The 16,163-nt window shown below is 36.3% G+C and overlaps 1 protein-coding gene across 1 annotated transcript in view; it reads right to left on the bottom strand.

The window, feature by feature from the left end:
* Positions 1 to 16,163, bottom strand: part of LOC149785955 (transcription initiation factor TFIID subunit 12-like) — a 53,028-nt gene that overhangs the window by 15,512 nt on the left and 21,353 nt on the right. Inside the window, exons 3-5 of the mRNA XM_089976210.1 lie at positions 10,520 to 10,813; positions 3,148 to 3,262; positions 1,339 to 1,427 (exon numbers count right to left, since the gene is read on the bottom strand). Of these exons, the coding sequence (XP_089832336.1) occupies positions 1,339 to 1,427; positions 3,148 to 3,262; positions 10,520 to 10,813 (498 nt within the window). The remainder of the gene's footprint in view (positions 1 to 1,338; positions 1,428 to 3,147; positions 3,263 to 10,519; positions 10,814 to 16,163) is intronic.

The following is a 16,163-nucleotide window of genomic DNA, read 5'->3' on the forward strand; positions in this document are numbered from 1 at the left end:
CTATGAATTATATTACTGATGTGTTTGTATTCACTCACTACACCCATTATGTCCTACTGTACCTGACAAATAACCACATCTACCCCATGAACTCTGAATGATCTCACAGTGCATATCACTGACCTGTTTGTATTCATTCATTACACCCATTCTGTCATACTGTATCTCACAAAGAGCAACTTGCATTCATAAGCTATGAATGATCTCACAGTGCATATCACTGACCCCCATGAATTATGAATGATCTCACAGTGCATATCACTGACCCCTATGAATTATGAATGATCTCAACAGTGCATATCACTGACCCCTATGAATTATGAATGATCTCAACAGTGCATATCACTGACCCCCATGAATTAGGATCTCACAGTACATATCACTGACCTCCATGAATTATGAATGATCTCAGTGCATATCACTGAACCCCATGAGCTATGAATTTCAGTGCATATCACTGACCCACATGAACTATGAATTATCTCACAGTGCATACCACTGACCTGCTTGTATTCATTCATTACACCCATTCTGTCAAACTGTATCTCACAAAGAGCAACTTGCATTCATGAACTATGAATGATCTCACAGTGCATATCACTGACCCCCATGAATAATGAATCTCACAGTGCATATCACTGACCCCCATGAATTATGAATGATCTCACAGTGCATGTCACTGACCCCCATGAATTATGAATGATCTCAGTGCATATCACTGACCCCCATGAATTATGAATAATCTCAGTGCATATCACTGACCCCATGAATTATGAATGATCTCACAGTGCATATCACTGACCCCCATGAATTATGATCTCACAGTGCATATCACTGACCTCCATGAATTATGAATGATCTCAGTGCATATCACTGACCCCCATGAGCTATGAATCTCAGTGCATATCACTGACCCACATGAACTATGAAAGATCTCACAGTGCATACCACTGACCTGCTTGTATTCATTCATTACACCCATTCTGTCCTACTGTACCTCACAACCACATTCTCATGAGCTATGAATGATCTCACAGTGCAAATCGCTGACCTCCATGAATTATGAATGATCTCACAGTGCAAATCACTGACCTCCATGAATTATGAATGATCTCACAGTGCATATCACTGACCCCCATGAACTATGAATGATCTCACAGTTCATATCACTGACCCCCATGAACTATAAATGATCTCACAGTGCATATCACTGACCCCCATGAACTATAAATGATCTCACAGTTCATATCACTGACCCCCATGAACTATAAATGATCTCACAGTGCATATCACTGACCCCCACGAACTATGAATGATGTCAAAGTGCATATCACTGACCTGCTTGTGAGCCTCTGTAGTACAGGCTTTCTTGTATGGTCTGAGATCATCTGTTCCAAATCCTGGAATCCACATGTTATGGGCCCTTTCTGGAAAGAAAAGGATAACGAATTAATGGAAATTACAGAACTAAATTTCTCAAATGCATTTCTCCAAATCCATTGAGGGACATAAAAAACAAATATCTTTAAAAATGAGTCTTATTTCAAACAAATCAACAGATTTAGGGGGCATATGCAGCTCTGACAAACTGAAAATGGCAACTGGAGAAACCTTTGAACATGATTGTACTGAAAGGATTGCAAGAAATCTGTATGACAGTTTATATAGAAAATGAAGGTGATCAATAGTATTACACAGAACTAATACACAAAGACAAGCATGTATGCCAATTTGAATAGGAAATGAAGTTGATCAATAGAATTACAAAGAAGACATATATATTACATACACATAAAATCACAAAGATAATATTGTACACATTCCGTCATCTGTAAACTACAACATACAACCACTGCATACAACTTGACAGAAAGTGAAACACTCATCTTTATATTGCTGGCACTGATTCTGTTGAAGAAGTGATACATTTATCTCAACATCCGCTAACACTAAACCTACATAAACAATATTTTAAAATGCATTAATAAAACAATACAACTGGTATAATGATATTTTAAAATGCATTAATAAAAACAATACAACTGGTACAATGATATTTTAAAATGCATTAATAAAACAATACAACTGGTACAATGATATTTTAAAATGCATTAATAAAACAATACAACTGGTACAATGATATTTTAAAATGCATTAATAAAACAATACAACTGGTACAATGATATTTTAAAATGCATTAATAAAAACAATACAACTGGTACAATGATAGTTTAAAATGCATTAATAAAAACAATACAACTGGTACAATGATATTTTAAAATGCATTAATAAAAACAATACAATGGTACAATGATATTTTAAAATGCATTAATAAAACAATACAATGGTACAATGATATTTTAAAATGCATAAAAACAATACAATTGGTACAATAATATTTTAAAATGCATTAATAAAAACAATACAACTGGTACAATGACATTTTAAAATGCATTAATAAAACAATACAACTGGTACAATGATAGTTTAAAATGCATTAATAAAAACAATACAACTGGTACAATGATATTTTAAAATGCATTAATAAAAACAATACAATGGTACAATGATATTTTAAAATGCATTAATAAAACAACACAATGGTACAATGATATTTTAAAATGCATAAAAACAATACAACTGGTACAATGATATTTTCAAATGCATTAATAAAAACAATACAACTGGTACAATGATATTTTAAAATGCATTAATAAAAACAATACAATGGTACAATGATATTTTAAAATGCATTAATAAAAACAACACAACTGGTACAATGACATTTTAAAATGCATTAATAAAACAATACAACTGGTACAATGATAGTTTAAAATGCATTAATAAAAACAATACAATGGTACAATGATTTTTAAAATGCATTAATAAAACAATACAATGGTACAATGATATTTTAAAATGCATAAAAACAATACAACTGGTACAATGATATTTTAAAATGCATTAATAAAACAATACAACTGGTACAATGAGATTTTAAAATGCATTAATAAAACAATACTACTGGTACAATGATATTTTGATTTTATGGAACATATGTGACTAAAATATCTTTTTCTGAATATATTAGCTGTATAATACAGAAATTTTCAAACAAAATTCCAACTACTGAGGACTGAGAATTACCTAGATGCAGCTGAACATCCCTGGCTTCCAATGTGCTGGATTTTCTGTGTTTAGCAATCTGACATGAGGCTGTTACCACACTTTCTATAAAATCATCAGCAATTTGTAACAACACCTGCACAAAAAAACAGAAAGGTCATTTTTAGAACATTTCTCTAATGAAATACTTTTTACATCTTCATGCCACAAGGCAATTTCTGAAACATGAAAATTTGCCCCTTTACTTAATGCTAATGTTAACAATGATTACAACATAACAGTATAGTCTATGTGATCACAACATAACAGTCTAGTCTATGTGATCACAACATAACAGTTCAGTTTATGTGATTGCAACATAACAGTCAAGTTCATGTGATTATAACATAACAGTCCAGCTGATGTGATTACAACATAATATTCTAGTTTATGCAAGAAATGTAATAGACATACACCTTGTAATATCACTTATTTCAAGACTGGTATTAACATTCTGTGATGTTTATTGTGTTCCTTTTCAAGCCCAACAATTGATTACTGAGTAAGGAGTACAACACTTTATCAATGTAGAGGTTCTAAGTGTAAATAGCATATTTACTGCTGACTATAGGGGTGTTGGAGTAATGTATAACTTAAAGAATAGCATGTTATTAGTAAGGTATCCCTCAATACATAGATCACCAGTAATGTATCCTTCAATGCATAGGACGTTAGTAATGTATCCCTCAATTCACAGTACATTAGCAATAAAGTATCCCTCAATGCATAGTACATTAGCAGTAATGTATCCCTCAATGACTAGCATGTTTGTTGTAATGTATCCCTCAAAGAATAGCATGTTAGCAGCAATGTATCTGTCAATACATAGTACATTAGCAGTAATGTATCCCTCAATGCACAGGACACAAGCAGAAATGTATCCCTCAATGCACAGTACATTAGCAGTAATCTATCCCTCAATGCATAGCATGTTTGTTGTAATGTATCCCTCAAAGAATAGCATGTTAGCAGCAATGTATTCCTCAATACATAGTACATTAGCAGTAATGTATCCTTCAATGTATAGTATGTTAGTAATGTATCCCTCAATTTACAGTACATTAGAAGTAATGTATCCCTCAATGTATAGCATGTTTGTACTGATGGCTTCACCGGAATGATGAACATGGGGTGTATATGATTTTGTTTTATATGGAATCACTAGAGATACAAGGATGGTGATGATACCTACCTATGATAAATGGTTTATTAGTATCATCAAGTGATACAAATTTTGGTATTCAAGAAATTCCCATGATTTTTCAGTTTGAGGATCCTTCAGCTAGTCCTTGGAGTTTAATGGATGGAACAATCTATTCTTGTGATGAACAAAATTCTGTAATTTATCCTAATACAGTAGCAGTACAATCTTGCTATGAGTGGTCTATTACTCTGCTATGAGTGGTCTATTACTCTAAGTCCAATATGAAATTATAGTATAATCTATTAATCTAAGTCCAATATGAGATGATATTATAGTCTATTACTCTAAGTCTAATATGAAATGATATTATAGTCTATTACTTTAAGTCCAAATGTGAGGGGGCCCCGAGTGACCAAGTGGTCTAAAGCGCTCTCCGTTACAGATCACTGCCATCTCACCTCTGTTTGCATGGGTTTGAGTCTAAGATTCAGCCAATGTGGGTATGTGAGAAAGCTTGCCAGTAGCTTCTCATGGGTTGGGTGTTCTTCCCGGGGTTTTCCTGGGTTCTTCCTCCACCATTAATAATGGCTGCCATACATAGCCTATCGTGTGCTGAAAAATGGCGTTAAACCCCACAACAACAACAACAACAACAAGTCCAATGTGAGATGATATTATAGTCTATTACTCTTAGTCCAATGTGAGACGATATTATAGTCTATTACTCTAAGTCCAATGTGAGACAATATTTTCTTATTTACACTTCTTTATGTTTGTTCACAACAGAAATGCACAATGACTTTCAAGCTTCAAAATTAGCTTCTTAAATTGTTAACATCCAAGCATGATAAAGTAATTAAGGATGGATCTTCTATGACTAAGGCAGATACATGTACTGATATCAAACAAATGCTCCAACTGGGATCATTACAGCACAGGAAAAATTCAATTGCAAAATGATCGATTGCGCTACCATGATTGGTAATATGGTAACTCTGGACATAGATGCAGATGCTAAGAAAGCAAAAGATGATAATAAAGTGCTTGAGACTGAGTAGAGAGACAAGCTGATAGATGCATTGTTAATGTCCTAACAGCTGGATCAAGTAGTTACAACAGCAACTAATATCCTATTCATTTGTAGATGGTCAACTACTGGTCAAGCTGTCTTATCACCTCATGCTTTCATTGATTAAGTAATAAGACCCTCTGGCATATTAAAATCCAGTGTTAAGTTAAAGATATCAGAGATAATGTCAATAATATCTTACTGGCTTAAGGTACATGTTTACCTGGATGAACCCAAATTAATACAAGAGTAATTGCTTTGGCAAGTACAGTGCACAATCTCCCATATCATGTATAACAGAACAAGACTTTCTGAAAACCCATATGTTGGGATGGGGACTTAATCCCCTCCACTTTAACTCAGCATTAATGCTCCATGGTGCAGGAATAAATACTTACACCACCACGCCTTAGCAGACACACTGATGGAAACTCCACCATGGAGGGATTGGTCTACATTACTGACTGACATTTGAACAGCCAATCAATGAAGACCAACCTGAAGCTCAAGATGAGATAATACAGGTACATTATTTACATAAAAGGGCGTATGTTCCTCCCGGCAAGAGTAAGATTTGAGATTTTGTATAGATGATAATTGTAAAAGAAAGGAATCAATACAAGTTAGTTCTACAGAATGACTGAATTCTGTAGGACTCATTGTTAACAACAAATTAAATTAAATCTTTGAAAGTGGATCAGCAAGATCACTGTCCATTTACAACAACTTTACTGATTGATGTAAGGAATGGGAGACAATAAACAGATAAAATACAACAATGTGATGCTAGCTGCATTAATTAGTTCACAGATGATTCTTTCTAACACTAATTTTTCTTTTATGAGAGTCAAATAATGGAATAGCCTGTGGTTATACAGTATGATTCACCTATCCCGGAGTACAATGTTTATTGTTGACATGATACGAAAACAAATCTGCAGAAGAGCTGCTTTCAGTTCACACATGAAATTACACATCAGTGCTATGAAAACTTTGCTGATGTCATACTAGGTTATTAGTTTGCATTTATCTTCCAAAAGAGTATGTGTCAAACAGCAATCTTTTCAAGCTTCAATACCCCTCTACAATGGTGTGATTGAATGTCAGAAAAAAATCATACATTATGTCAATGAGAACTTGTGCATGAGGTAACCATCAAAACATGTTCAATTTTGTTTCACTTCAGTTAAGTGTGAATATGATTTTTTTATTAATCTGTTTTTGATGTTTAACGTTCTTTTCACTGCATGGAATACAGTATTACCAACTTTTTTATCCTCATTAATAAAAAGTTAATTGTACGAACTGCAAAAGAAATAAGGACATTAATGAACATGTAGAGTACGAAAACATAATACTGAACAAAAATTAAAACAATTCATTGTACAAACTGTAGTATTAATACAGTTTGCAAGGCAATGCTCATTATCTTAATATTATCTTCAATTCTGATTTGACATTATGTATCATTCATTGTCTCTGTTAGAACTAGGAATGTCCAAACCAAATGATCACAGCTTATTCAGTATAAAGAGTAATCAAATTGATTGTCTCTGTTAGAACCAGGAATGTCCAAACCAAATGATCACAGCTTATTCAGTATAAAGAGTAATCAAATTGATTGTCTCTGTTAGAACTAGGAATGTCCAAACCAAATGATCACAGCTTATTCAGTATAAAGAGTAATCAAATTGATTGTCTCTGTTAGAGCTAGGAATGTCCAAACCAAATGATCACAGCTTATTCAGTATAAAGAGTAATCAAATTGATTGTCTCTGTTAGAACTAGGAATGTCCAAACCAAATGATCACAGCTTATTCAGTATAAAGAGTAATCAAATTGATTGTCTCTGTTAGAACTAGGAATGTCCGAACCAAATGATCACAGCTTATTCAGTATAAAGATTAATCAAATTGATTGTCTCTGTTAGAACTAGGAATGTCCAAACCAAATGATCACAGCTTATTCAGTACAAAGAGTAATCAAATTGATTGTCTCTGTTAGAACTAGGAATGTCCAAACCAAATGATCACAGCTTATTCAGTACAAAGAGTAATCAAATTGATTGTCTCTGTTAGAACTAGGAATGTCCAAACCAAATGATCACAGCTTATTCAGTACAAAGAGTAATCAAATTGATTGTCTCTGTTAGAACTAGGAATGTCCAAACCAAATGATCACAGCTTATTCAGTACAAAGAGTAATCAAATTGATTGTCTCTGTTAGAACTAGGAATGTCCAAACCAAATGATCACAGCTTATTCAGTACAAAGAGTAATCAAATTGATTGTCTCTGTTAGAACTAGGAATGTCCAAACCAAATGATCACAGCTTATTCAGTACAAAGAGTAATCAAATTGATTGTCTCTGTTAGAACTAGGAATGTCCAAACCAAATGATCACAGTTTATTCAGTACAAAGAGTAATCAAATTGATTGTCTCTGTTAGAACTAGGAATGTCCCAACCAAATGATCACAGCTTATTCAGTATAAAGAGTAATCAAATTGATTGTCTCTGTTAGAACTAGGAATGTCCCAACCAAATGATTACAGCTTATTCAGTACAAAGAGTAATCAAATTGATTGTCTCTGTTAGAACTAGGAATGTCCAAACCAAATGATCACAGCTTCTTCAGTACAAAGAGTAATCAAACTGATTGTCTCTGTTAGAACTAGGAATGTCCAAACCAAATGATCACAGCTTATTCAGTACAAAGAGTAATCAAATTGATTGTCTCTGTTAGAACTAGGAATGTCCAAACCAAATGATCACAGCTTATTCAGTACAAAGAGTAATCAAATTAATTGTCTCTGTTAGAACTAGGAATGTCCAAACCAAATGATCACAGCTTATTCAGTATAAAGAGTAATCAAATTGATTGTCTCTGTTAGAACTAGGAATGTCCCAACCAAATGATCACAGCTTATTCAGTACAAAGAGTAATCAAATTGATTGTCTCTGTTAGAACCAGGAATGTCCGAACCAAATGATGACAGCTTATTCAGTACAAAGAGTAATCAAATTGATCGTCTCTGTTAGAACTAGGAATGTCCAAACCAAATGATCACAGCTTATTCAGTACAAAGAGTAATCAAATTGATTGTCTCTGTTAAAACTAGGAATGTCCCAACCAAATGATCACAGCTTATTCAGTACAAAGAGTAATCAAATTGATTGTCTCTGTTAGAACTAGGAATGTCCAAACCAAATGATCACAGCTTATTCAGTACAAAGAGTAATCAAATTGATTGTCTCTGTTAGAACTAGGAATGTCCAAACCAAATGATCACAGCTTATTCAGTACAAAGAGTAATCAAATTGATTGTCTCTGTTAGAACTAGGAATGTCCAAACCAAATGATCACAGCTTATTCAGTACAAAGAGTAATCAAATTGATTGTCTCTGTTAGAACTAGGAATGTCCAAACCAAATGATCACAGCTTATTCAGTATAAAGAGTAATCAAATTGATTGTCTCTGTTAGAACTAGGAATGTCCAAACCAAATGATCACAGCTTATTCAGTATAAAGAGTAATCAAATTGATTGTCTCTGTTAGAACTAGGAATGTCCCAACCAAATGATCACAGCTTATTCAGTACAAAGAGTAATCAAATTGATTGTCTCTGTTAGAACTAGGAATGTCCAAACCAAATGATCACAGCTTATTCAGTACAAAGAGTAATCAAATTGATTGTCTCTGTTAGAACTAGGAATGTCCAAACCAAATGATCACAGCTTATTCAGTACAAAGAGTAATCAAATTGTCTCTGTTAGAACTAGGAATGTCCAAACCAAATGATCACAGCTTATTCAGTATAAAGAGTAATCAAATTGATAACGAGGTAAAGAAATGTATACCTGCCTCTGTTTTTCTCTCTCTCTGTGCACCTCTTTAAATTAAAAACTGAACACAACGATAAAACTGATTCCACTTCAGATGTTACAGTAGGAATGAGTAATTCTAATATAATCAACCTTAATAAAAAACACTAAGACACAATCTAAAAACCAGGATCAGGGTCATTTTCCCATCAAATTCATTTCCAGAATACTCCAAGTTGTAAACAAGGTCAGGTCTCTTACTGAAAATTAAGAATATGCAAAACAGCATGGAAACCAGGAACTCCTAAGGGGAACACCAATGTTCTGAATTCAAACTCAAGTAAACATGCTTATCTCCATTAATAGTAATGTGACTAGTTAATATATAATCAATATTTAATCTATAATCATTGAGAAATATTAGCTATGTATTATGTCATTTACAAAATATATGTCACTAGTCAGATAGACCCTTAACTCCATTTCTGACCAAGTTCTATCATACATTATAGATACATATAACACAATCATACAGAAAAGCCAACACACAATACAAATTAAATACACTTAACATCATTACAGTCTTGCAGTATGTTATGGAAATTTGGAGAAGTTGAACATTATAACATAAACAATCAGAGCTGGTGAGAAATAATGACAGAAATGATGGTAACAGAATTGACAACCTATTGGAGAGGATACAATGAGGCTCTAAAATGGACCCACTTAAATATTTGACCTAGAAGCAAGCAATTGTGACACTGAAGAGATGAAATTCTGCAGCAGGACAAATATCTGCTTCTCCAATTATAGATGATCACAAAAAAAAAAGAAAACTTACAGAAATAAATGAAAGGGTGAATAAAACTAATTTCCTACTCAAGAAAATGTGTACATCAATGTACATAATTTACTCCATTGACCTTACCAAAACAGATGACAAATTAGATCATGTTTTATGATAATAAATATTGTGAACTCGATACAAATCTTAGTTTTTAGTTTCCATTAATTCTTACTTTCAATCTTGATTAGGTTTAGGGTATAGGGTTAAGGAACCTCAAACTTGATTAATTCCCTTTTAAGCACAATTTCATTTATCTCCCCTAGGAAAGAAATTCTTAATATAGGCAAATGGTACTGGTGTTACTACTAATAGTCAGTCAAGACAGTAATCGCTGGCAATGCATGATATGCCTACATGCAGCTACGACATCATCTTAATATCTACGTACATCCATAGTTCTCTCCATCTCCAAATACAAGTTGAACTGAAGCAGTGTGTTGTACAGTATTGTACAAGTTATTAATAATTACCTCTTCCACATCATCATCCAGCTGTTCCAAGGGATCCACCTCCTTCACTAATTCCTGAAGCCGTCTCTTGTCTAGAACTTTTGGCCCATCTCCCAAGCTACTGCTTCCTGTTGGTTGGGCTGTGGCTGCTGTCACCTGTGGTACTGATGTAGCCATTGTAGGACGAATTCCTATCTGAGGCTGACCAATATTCATCATAGGATTGCCAACAGTCATTCCAGGCCCAATGTTGGTGTTGCCAACGGTCATTCCAGGCCCAATGTTGGTGTTGTCAACAGGGGGTTTACTCATTACCTTGAGGAAACAACATTACCTCAATTAAGAAGTATTGAATTTGGTGATACACCTTCATGAGGCTATCAGGGGACATAATCCATGATGTCTAATAATTTTCTCATCTTATTGTACATAGAGATTTAAAAAAATTTAATATGCAATTTATACATGGAGCCAATGTTCCCTAGGTTGTCTTAGTGTAACAGTGTGAACTTCCACCTGGTGCCACTTGCCAAAACTAAACGAGATCAATTAAACATCACAGACATCCCTCATTAAAATACTGTTCATGGGATTCAGGCCTGCTCTGTAAGTAAGGAAACCTTATACTGAGGGATGTACCAAAAAGGCTGTGTCGGGATAATTCATTATTACACAAAACAGATTATTTCAAGATCAATGATGCAAAAATATTATAAATGGCAGCCTGGAGCAAATTTAAAATTTTGCTGGGTGAGTAACATTTTCTGTAGCAGCAGAGGGGCTGTACAGACCGAAACTTTTTGCACAATAAACCCCTCCAGGAAACTATTCCTCGATAGAGGGCTTATTTCGACGAAATAAACCCTTCTATTCAGAATACAGGACAAAAAAAAATGTCCCCCGAAAACTTGAAGAGTTTCCAGGGACAAACTCGTTGAGTTTGCACTGACAACTTGGGTTACTTCAATAAATCTGAAACAGTTTCCGTGGCGGGGTCGTTATTGAAAAATCCATGGGTCGGGTCCATCCCCTCTGCTGCTCTGGGAAATGAGTTTCCAAGGAAAAACATTTTTATGTTAGCGGAATTAAATCATTGACAAATAAATAATGGCAAATATTGGAGAAGCACATACGACTAGATTAGCTCGAGAACGTCTCGAAGCAATTCAGAAATTTCTTCCTGTCCGTGATAGTGTCAGACAAAAATTACAACTAAGACAGCAAGCACGGGAAGGCTTTGCAGAGACTACGGAGGAATTATTTAAACCCGTGACCAAAGCTACTGAAAAATCCGCAGCTGTTACCAAAGAGGCTTTAATAGAGCAAAGGAAAATTTTACAGGATATTTCAGCTGGACTTAAACCCCCGCCTCCACCCGATGAAGTTGTTGTGTCAGTACCTGCTGGTAAGCGAGTAACAGGGAGAATTACTGACCCCGCCAAAAGATTTACGCCGGATTATATTGAACTTCTTAAAAATGTACCAGAAGAGAAATTACCTGAGACAATACTGTTAGGATTGATTAGAAGAGATGTGTCTTTAAACCCAGAACACGGTTCTATGACAGATGATAATTTTATCAAATATTCGTATCGTATACGTGAAAATAAAAAACAAATCAGCAGGGACGATACAAAATACGATAGACTTGTAGATGCTATACGTAAACTTGAAATTCCACCATCGCAACCTCAAGAAGAAAAATCACCGTTGCAACACACAGAACGACAACAATATCCTTCACGGCGAAGAGCAATAGATCCTGACCTAACTCCGTTAAGTGAATACGAGGCTGCATCTGAAGGAAGTCCGCGGGGCCAAAAATTCAAACAAACTAGGTCGCCGATAATTAGCTTAACAACATCTTCTGAAAGTTTGCCTCAAGACATTTTATCCCCAAGAATTGTACCATCAACAGGGGAGGGTTTAGGATCCGGTTTTATTGCCTGCCCTAATAATATCATCGATGATGTATCACGGTTGGAAGTTCTCATCGGAGGAAGACGTGCCGGAAACAATTCTCCGGAAATTATAAATGAAGCCGCAGATATCTGTCAGAGACTATTTCAGCGTGGCATCATGGATATCAGCATCTACCGGGGGCTCATTGATGAACTCGCAGACGGTTACCACAGCGACTAATAATTAAATTTGCTAGCAAATTCAGTTAGATAAACAATAATTAAATAAAATGATACTACACGATTCTTTTCGCAGACCAAGAAGTGTCAGAGTAGTAAACTCACGATTACCAGTATACGAGGTTGTTTACGGAGATGGAGTCGGTGATGTTGTTAGGGATTTAGTCACAAGAATCGCTCCGAAAGCTGGACCGTTAGCAAAACAATTCGCGATGAAAGCCGCTGATGTTGTCAAGGATAAAGCCATTGGCACTGTTGGTAGTCTTGCCGGGAAAGCATTTCAATCAATCAAGGATCGACTAGCACAGCTGATACGAAAAAAAAACCCAGTCGAGAGGTTGGTGCCAGTAAAACTACCATCCACTGAAGCTATGCCGGCAAATGTTAGTAGCGTAGTAAATAAGGCCGTAAATCAGAAATTAGCTGAGATCGCAACAGCAGGAATTACCTCCAAAGCGTTGCAAGATAGTGTAACTGCTAATTTGATAGCTGGTAGTGGTTTCCGGTGACGATAACATTTTAATTAGATCATCACAAATAATAATAATGTTTGCACGAAAATCCAATGACGCGTTTGATATGTCCAAACCAGTACTTAAAGATGATTCTGTACGTGATTTTCAATATTATTCTTATGAAGCACGTGATCCTAACCAACGCGGAAGAATTGAACTACAGGTCCAGGATACAAGTAGATACTTCTTGCCCGCTGAGGCCTTCATCGAAGTTGAAGGTAGGCTTTTAAAGAATGATAACACTAACTACGGAATCGGCGACCGAGTTGGATTTGTTAACAACGGCATCATGGCGTTATTTAAATCCGCTATTTACATGATAGATGGAAAAGAAATTGAAACAATTCATGATAACGTCGACGTTGCCACAACAATTCTCGGGTTGGCGAGATACTCGGATGATTACACCAGATCAGCCGGACCATCAATGATGTTTGCAAAGGATATAACCAACAGCCCCGAGAACAGGAATGTAACAATGAATAATGCCGGTGACGCAGTTGCATCGATGAACGAAAATTTTAATTTGGGTTTTGCAACACGTAGATCGATGTTAAGTGGAGATGAAGAGTTCTCAGGTGTGATTCCATTGTCTCACATCTTTGGATTCTGCAGAGATGTCCACAAGGTCATATTCGGTGCCAAACACACAGTTGTACTTGTGCGAAAACCTGATGATAATGACGCTATCTGGCGAGATGCTGCTGTTGCCCCTGGTCAGGTAATACTAACTAAACTGTGGTTGTGGATGCCAGTGTTGTCTCCGTCAATCACCGAAGAACAACGACTGTTGTCTTTCATGGACACGGGCGGTAAATCACTGCTATCCTGGAAAACAACAACCACAGACGTTATTCAGGGTGATAATGGTGGGTTGTTTACATGGCATATATCATCGCAACAAGGAGTATCAGCACCACGACATATTTTCATTGCATTTCAATACCGTGCTAGAACAGATAGCCAGGAAAGAAATCCAATGGTATTTGATACACTTGGAGTTTCTGAAGTTTCGTTGAGAATAAATGGGCATCAGGAGCCATCTGAGGATATATTAATAGATTTCGAACATCATCGTGTCGCACGCGCGTATCATCGTCTGATGTCATTTATGGGGCGCGACCTTAATGTAGACACTGGCCTGCAAATATCACAGCGAGACTTTATGAGTTTATATCCGATTTATTACTTTTCGCTGGAACATCTTGATCTGGTTAAACAATCTGTTGTCGACCTACATTTCCGAGCTCGTGTAGGTGTTCCTGCTGGTGGTTACAGAGCGATTGCTGTCATACTCTCCGATAAAGCAATGCTGCTTGAAGGTGTTGGCGGACGAATGAGGGTCATCGACGCTCCAATCGAGAATATGTAACGCAATTAAAATCAAACTTAGGATATAATGTCATACAGTCATGTTAATGTCACCTTGACTTCCGGTCAAACGAAGAAATTGCAATCAAAGAACGCAAGCACGTGCGGGACATCAATAACACTAAAACGAGATCAGATTACTGGTGGTCCAAACAAATTGTCGTTGACTAATACTCAGCTTAAACATTTTAATAAGGCACTAACAGCAAAAACCGGTGTCCGACTTGATTTCTCTGCTGCAGCTATCAAGGACATGACTAAAACCGGTGGAATATTTCCTCTTCTCGCAGCAATACCGGCGTTGATTGCCGCGGCAGCACCAGCCGTAGCAAAAGCCGCAGCACTCGGTGCAGTTGGAACTGCAGCTGGAATGGCACTAAAAAAGGCAACGGGAAAAGGATACAAGAAAAAAAAGGGACGCGGTCTAAGACTACCAGGAACTCCACCATCATGGTATCCAAAAAAATTCTAACGCCGTTGAGCAATTTTGATTTACTCGATGCTGTTAAAAAATTGCGTGTAAAACATTTCAGAGGCGTATTTATGCGAGATCAATTACCGCAACGACCGAATAATCCAGAAACTGGCATTATCAATCTCGACAACAAAGATGGTCCGGGAACTCACTTACGCGATCGATCCACGTGGAATTATCTATTTTGATTCGTACGGTTTAGCACCGCCAGTTGAGTTTCTCAAGTATGTCAGCAGATTTTCTAATGTTCCAGTGTGGCAGTCGACGTTACCAACACAAACATTAATTGATCCGCCCATTTGTGGGAGGGAGGTTTTAAATGTTCTTGATGCAATCTCAAGAAATCCAGCAACTCCTCCTCATAAAGTAGTGTATGAATATACCGCATCGAGAAATGCTAGCATTTGAAAAACAGCAATAAGAATAATGGTGGATATTTACGGAAGACCTTTCACACGAGGAGGTAAACCAAGCACAGATGCTGATCTCTCAAAATATGCGACCAAAGATGAAGTCGATAATCTTTTGAATATAGCTGGAGTTGACCCAGATGAAGTTGCTATTTTCCAAGACAGGCAAGGAAAACTAAGAACGAGCAACATTAAGTGGAATGATATAATTCGCAGAGTTCTTGGAGCTACCAAGGATAACTTCGTTGCATTTAGTGATGGCGGCCGGATCAAGGACTCGAATATATCAATCGCAAGCATCAAAGACAGTATTGATAAAGGTGTTGATAAATGTGTGAAAAAAGCCGGTGACACGATGACAGGCGAACTCAGCATGAGCGGCAACAAAATAACCGCGTTAGCGAATCCCGAATCCGACCAGGATGCGTCAAACAAACAATACGTGGACATCGTCAACGGTAAACTAAATACGCTGCGTGCAGAGCATGATGTTCACGTGGGCGCGTTTACAAGATTTCGAAGAAACTTCGTAAAAACTGATGAGGTCGTGGATAAGTTCTTTGGGACTCCTCCAGTCGTCGATGTAAAACTCGCTGATGTAAAGACCGACATTAACACGATCAAACAAACACAGCAGGATATCGTATCGGGTATTCCTGATATCGTTAACAAAACCAGTTTGATTAAAGTTCCCACTGGAGTTACTCCGGGGCATATCACCAACATCGTATTCACGGTATCATCGGGATTCGC

The sequence above is a fragment of the Sinohyriopsis cumingii genome, chromosome 12, assembly GCF_028554795.1.
Source record: "Sinohyriopsis cumingii isolate HCF-2022 chromosome 12, ASM2855479v2, whole genome shotgun sequence".
NCBI classification, from domain to species: domain Eukaryota; kingdom Metazoa; phylum Mollusca; class Bivalvia; order Unionida; family Unionidae; genus Sinohyriopsis; species Sinohyriopsis cumingii.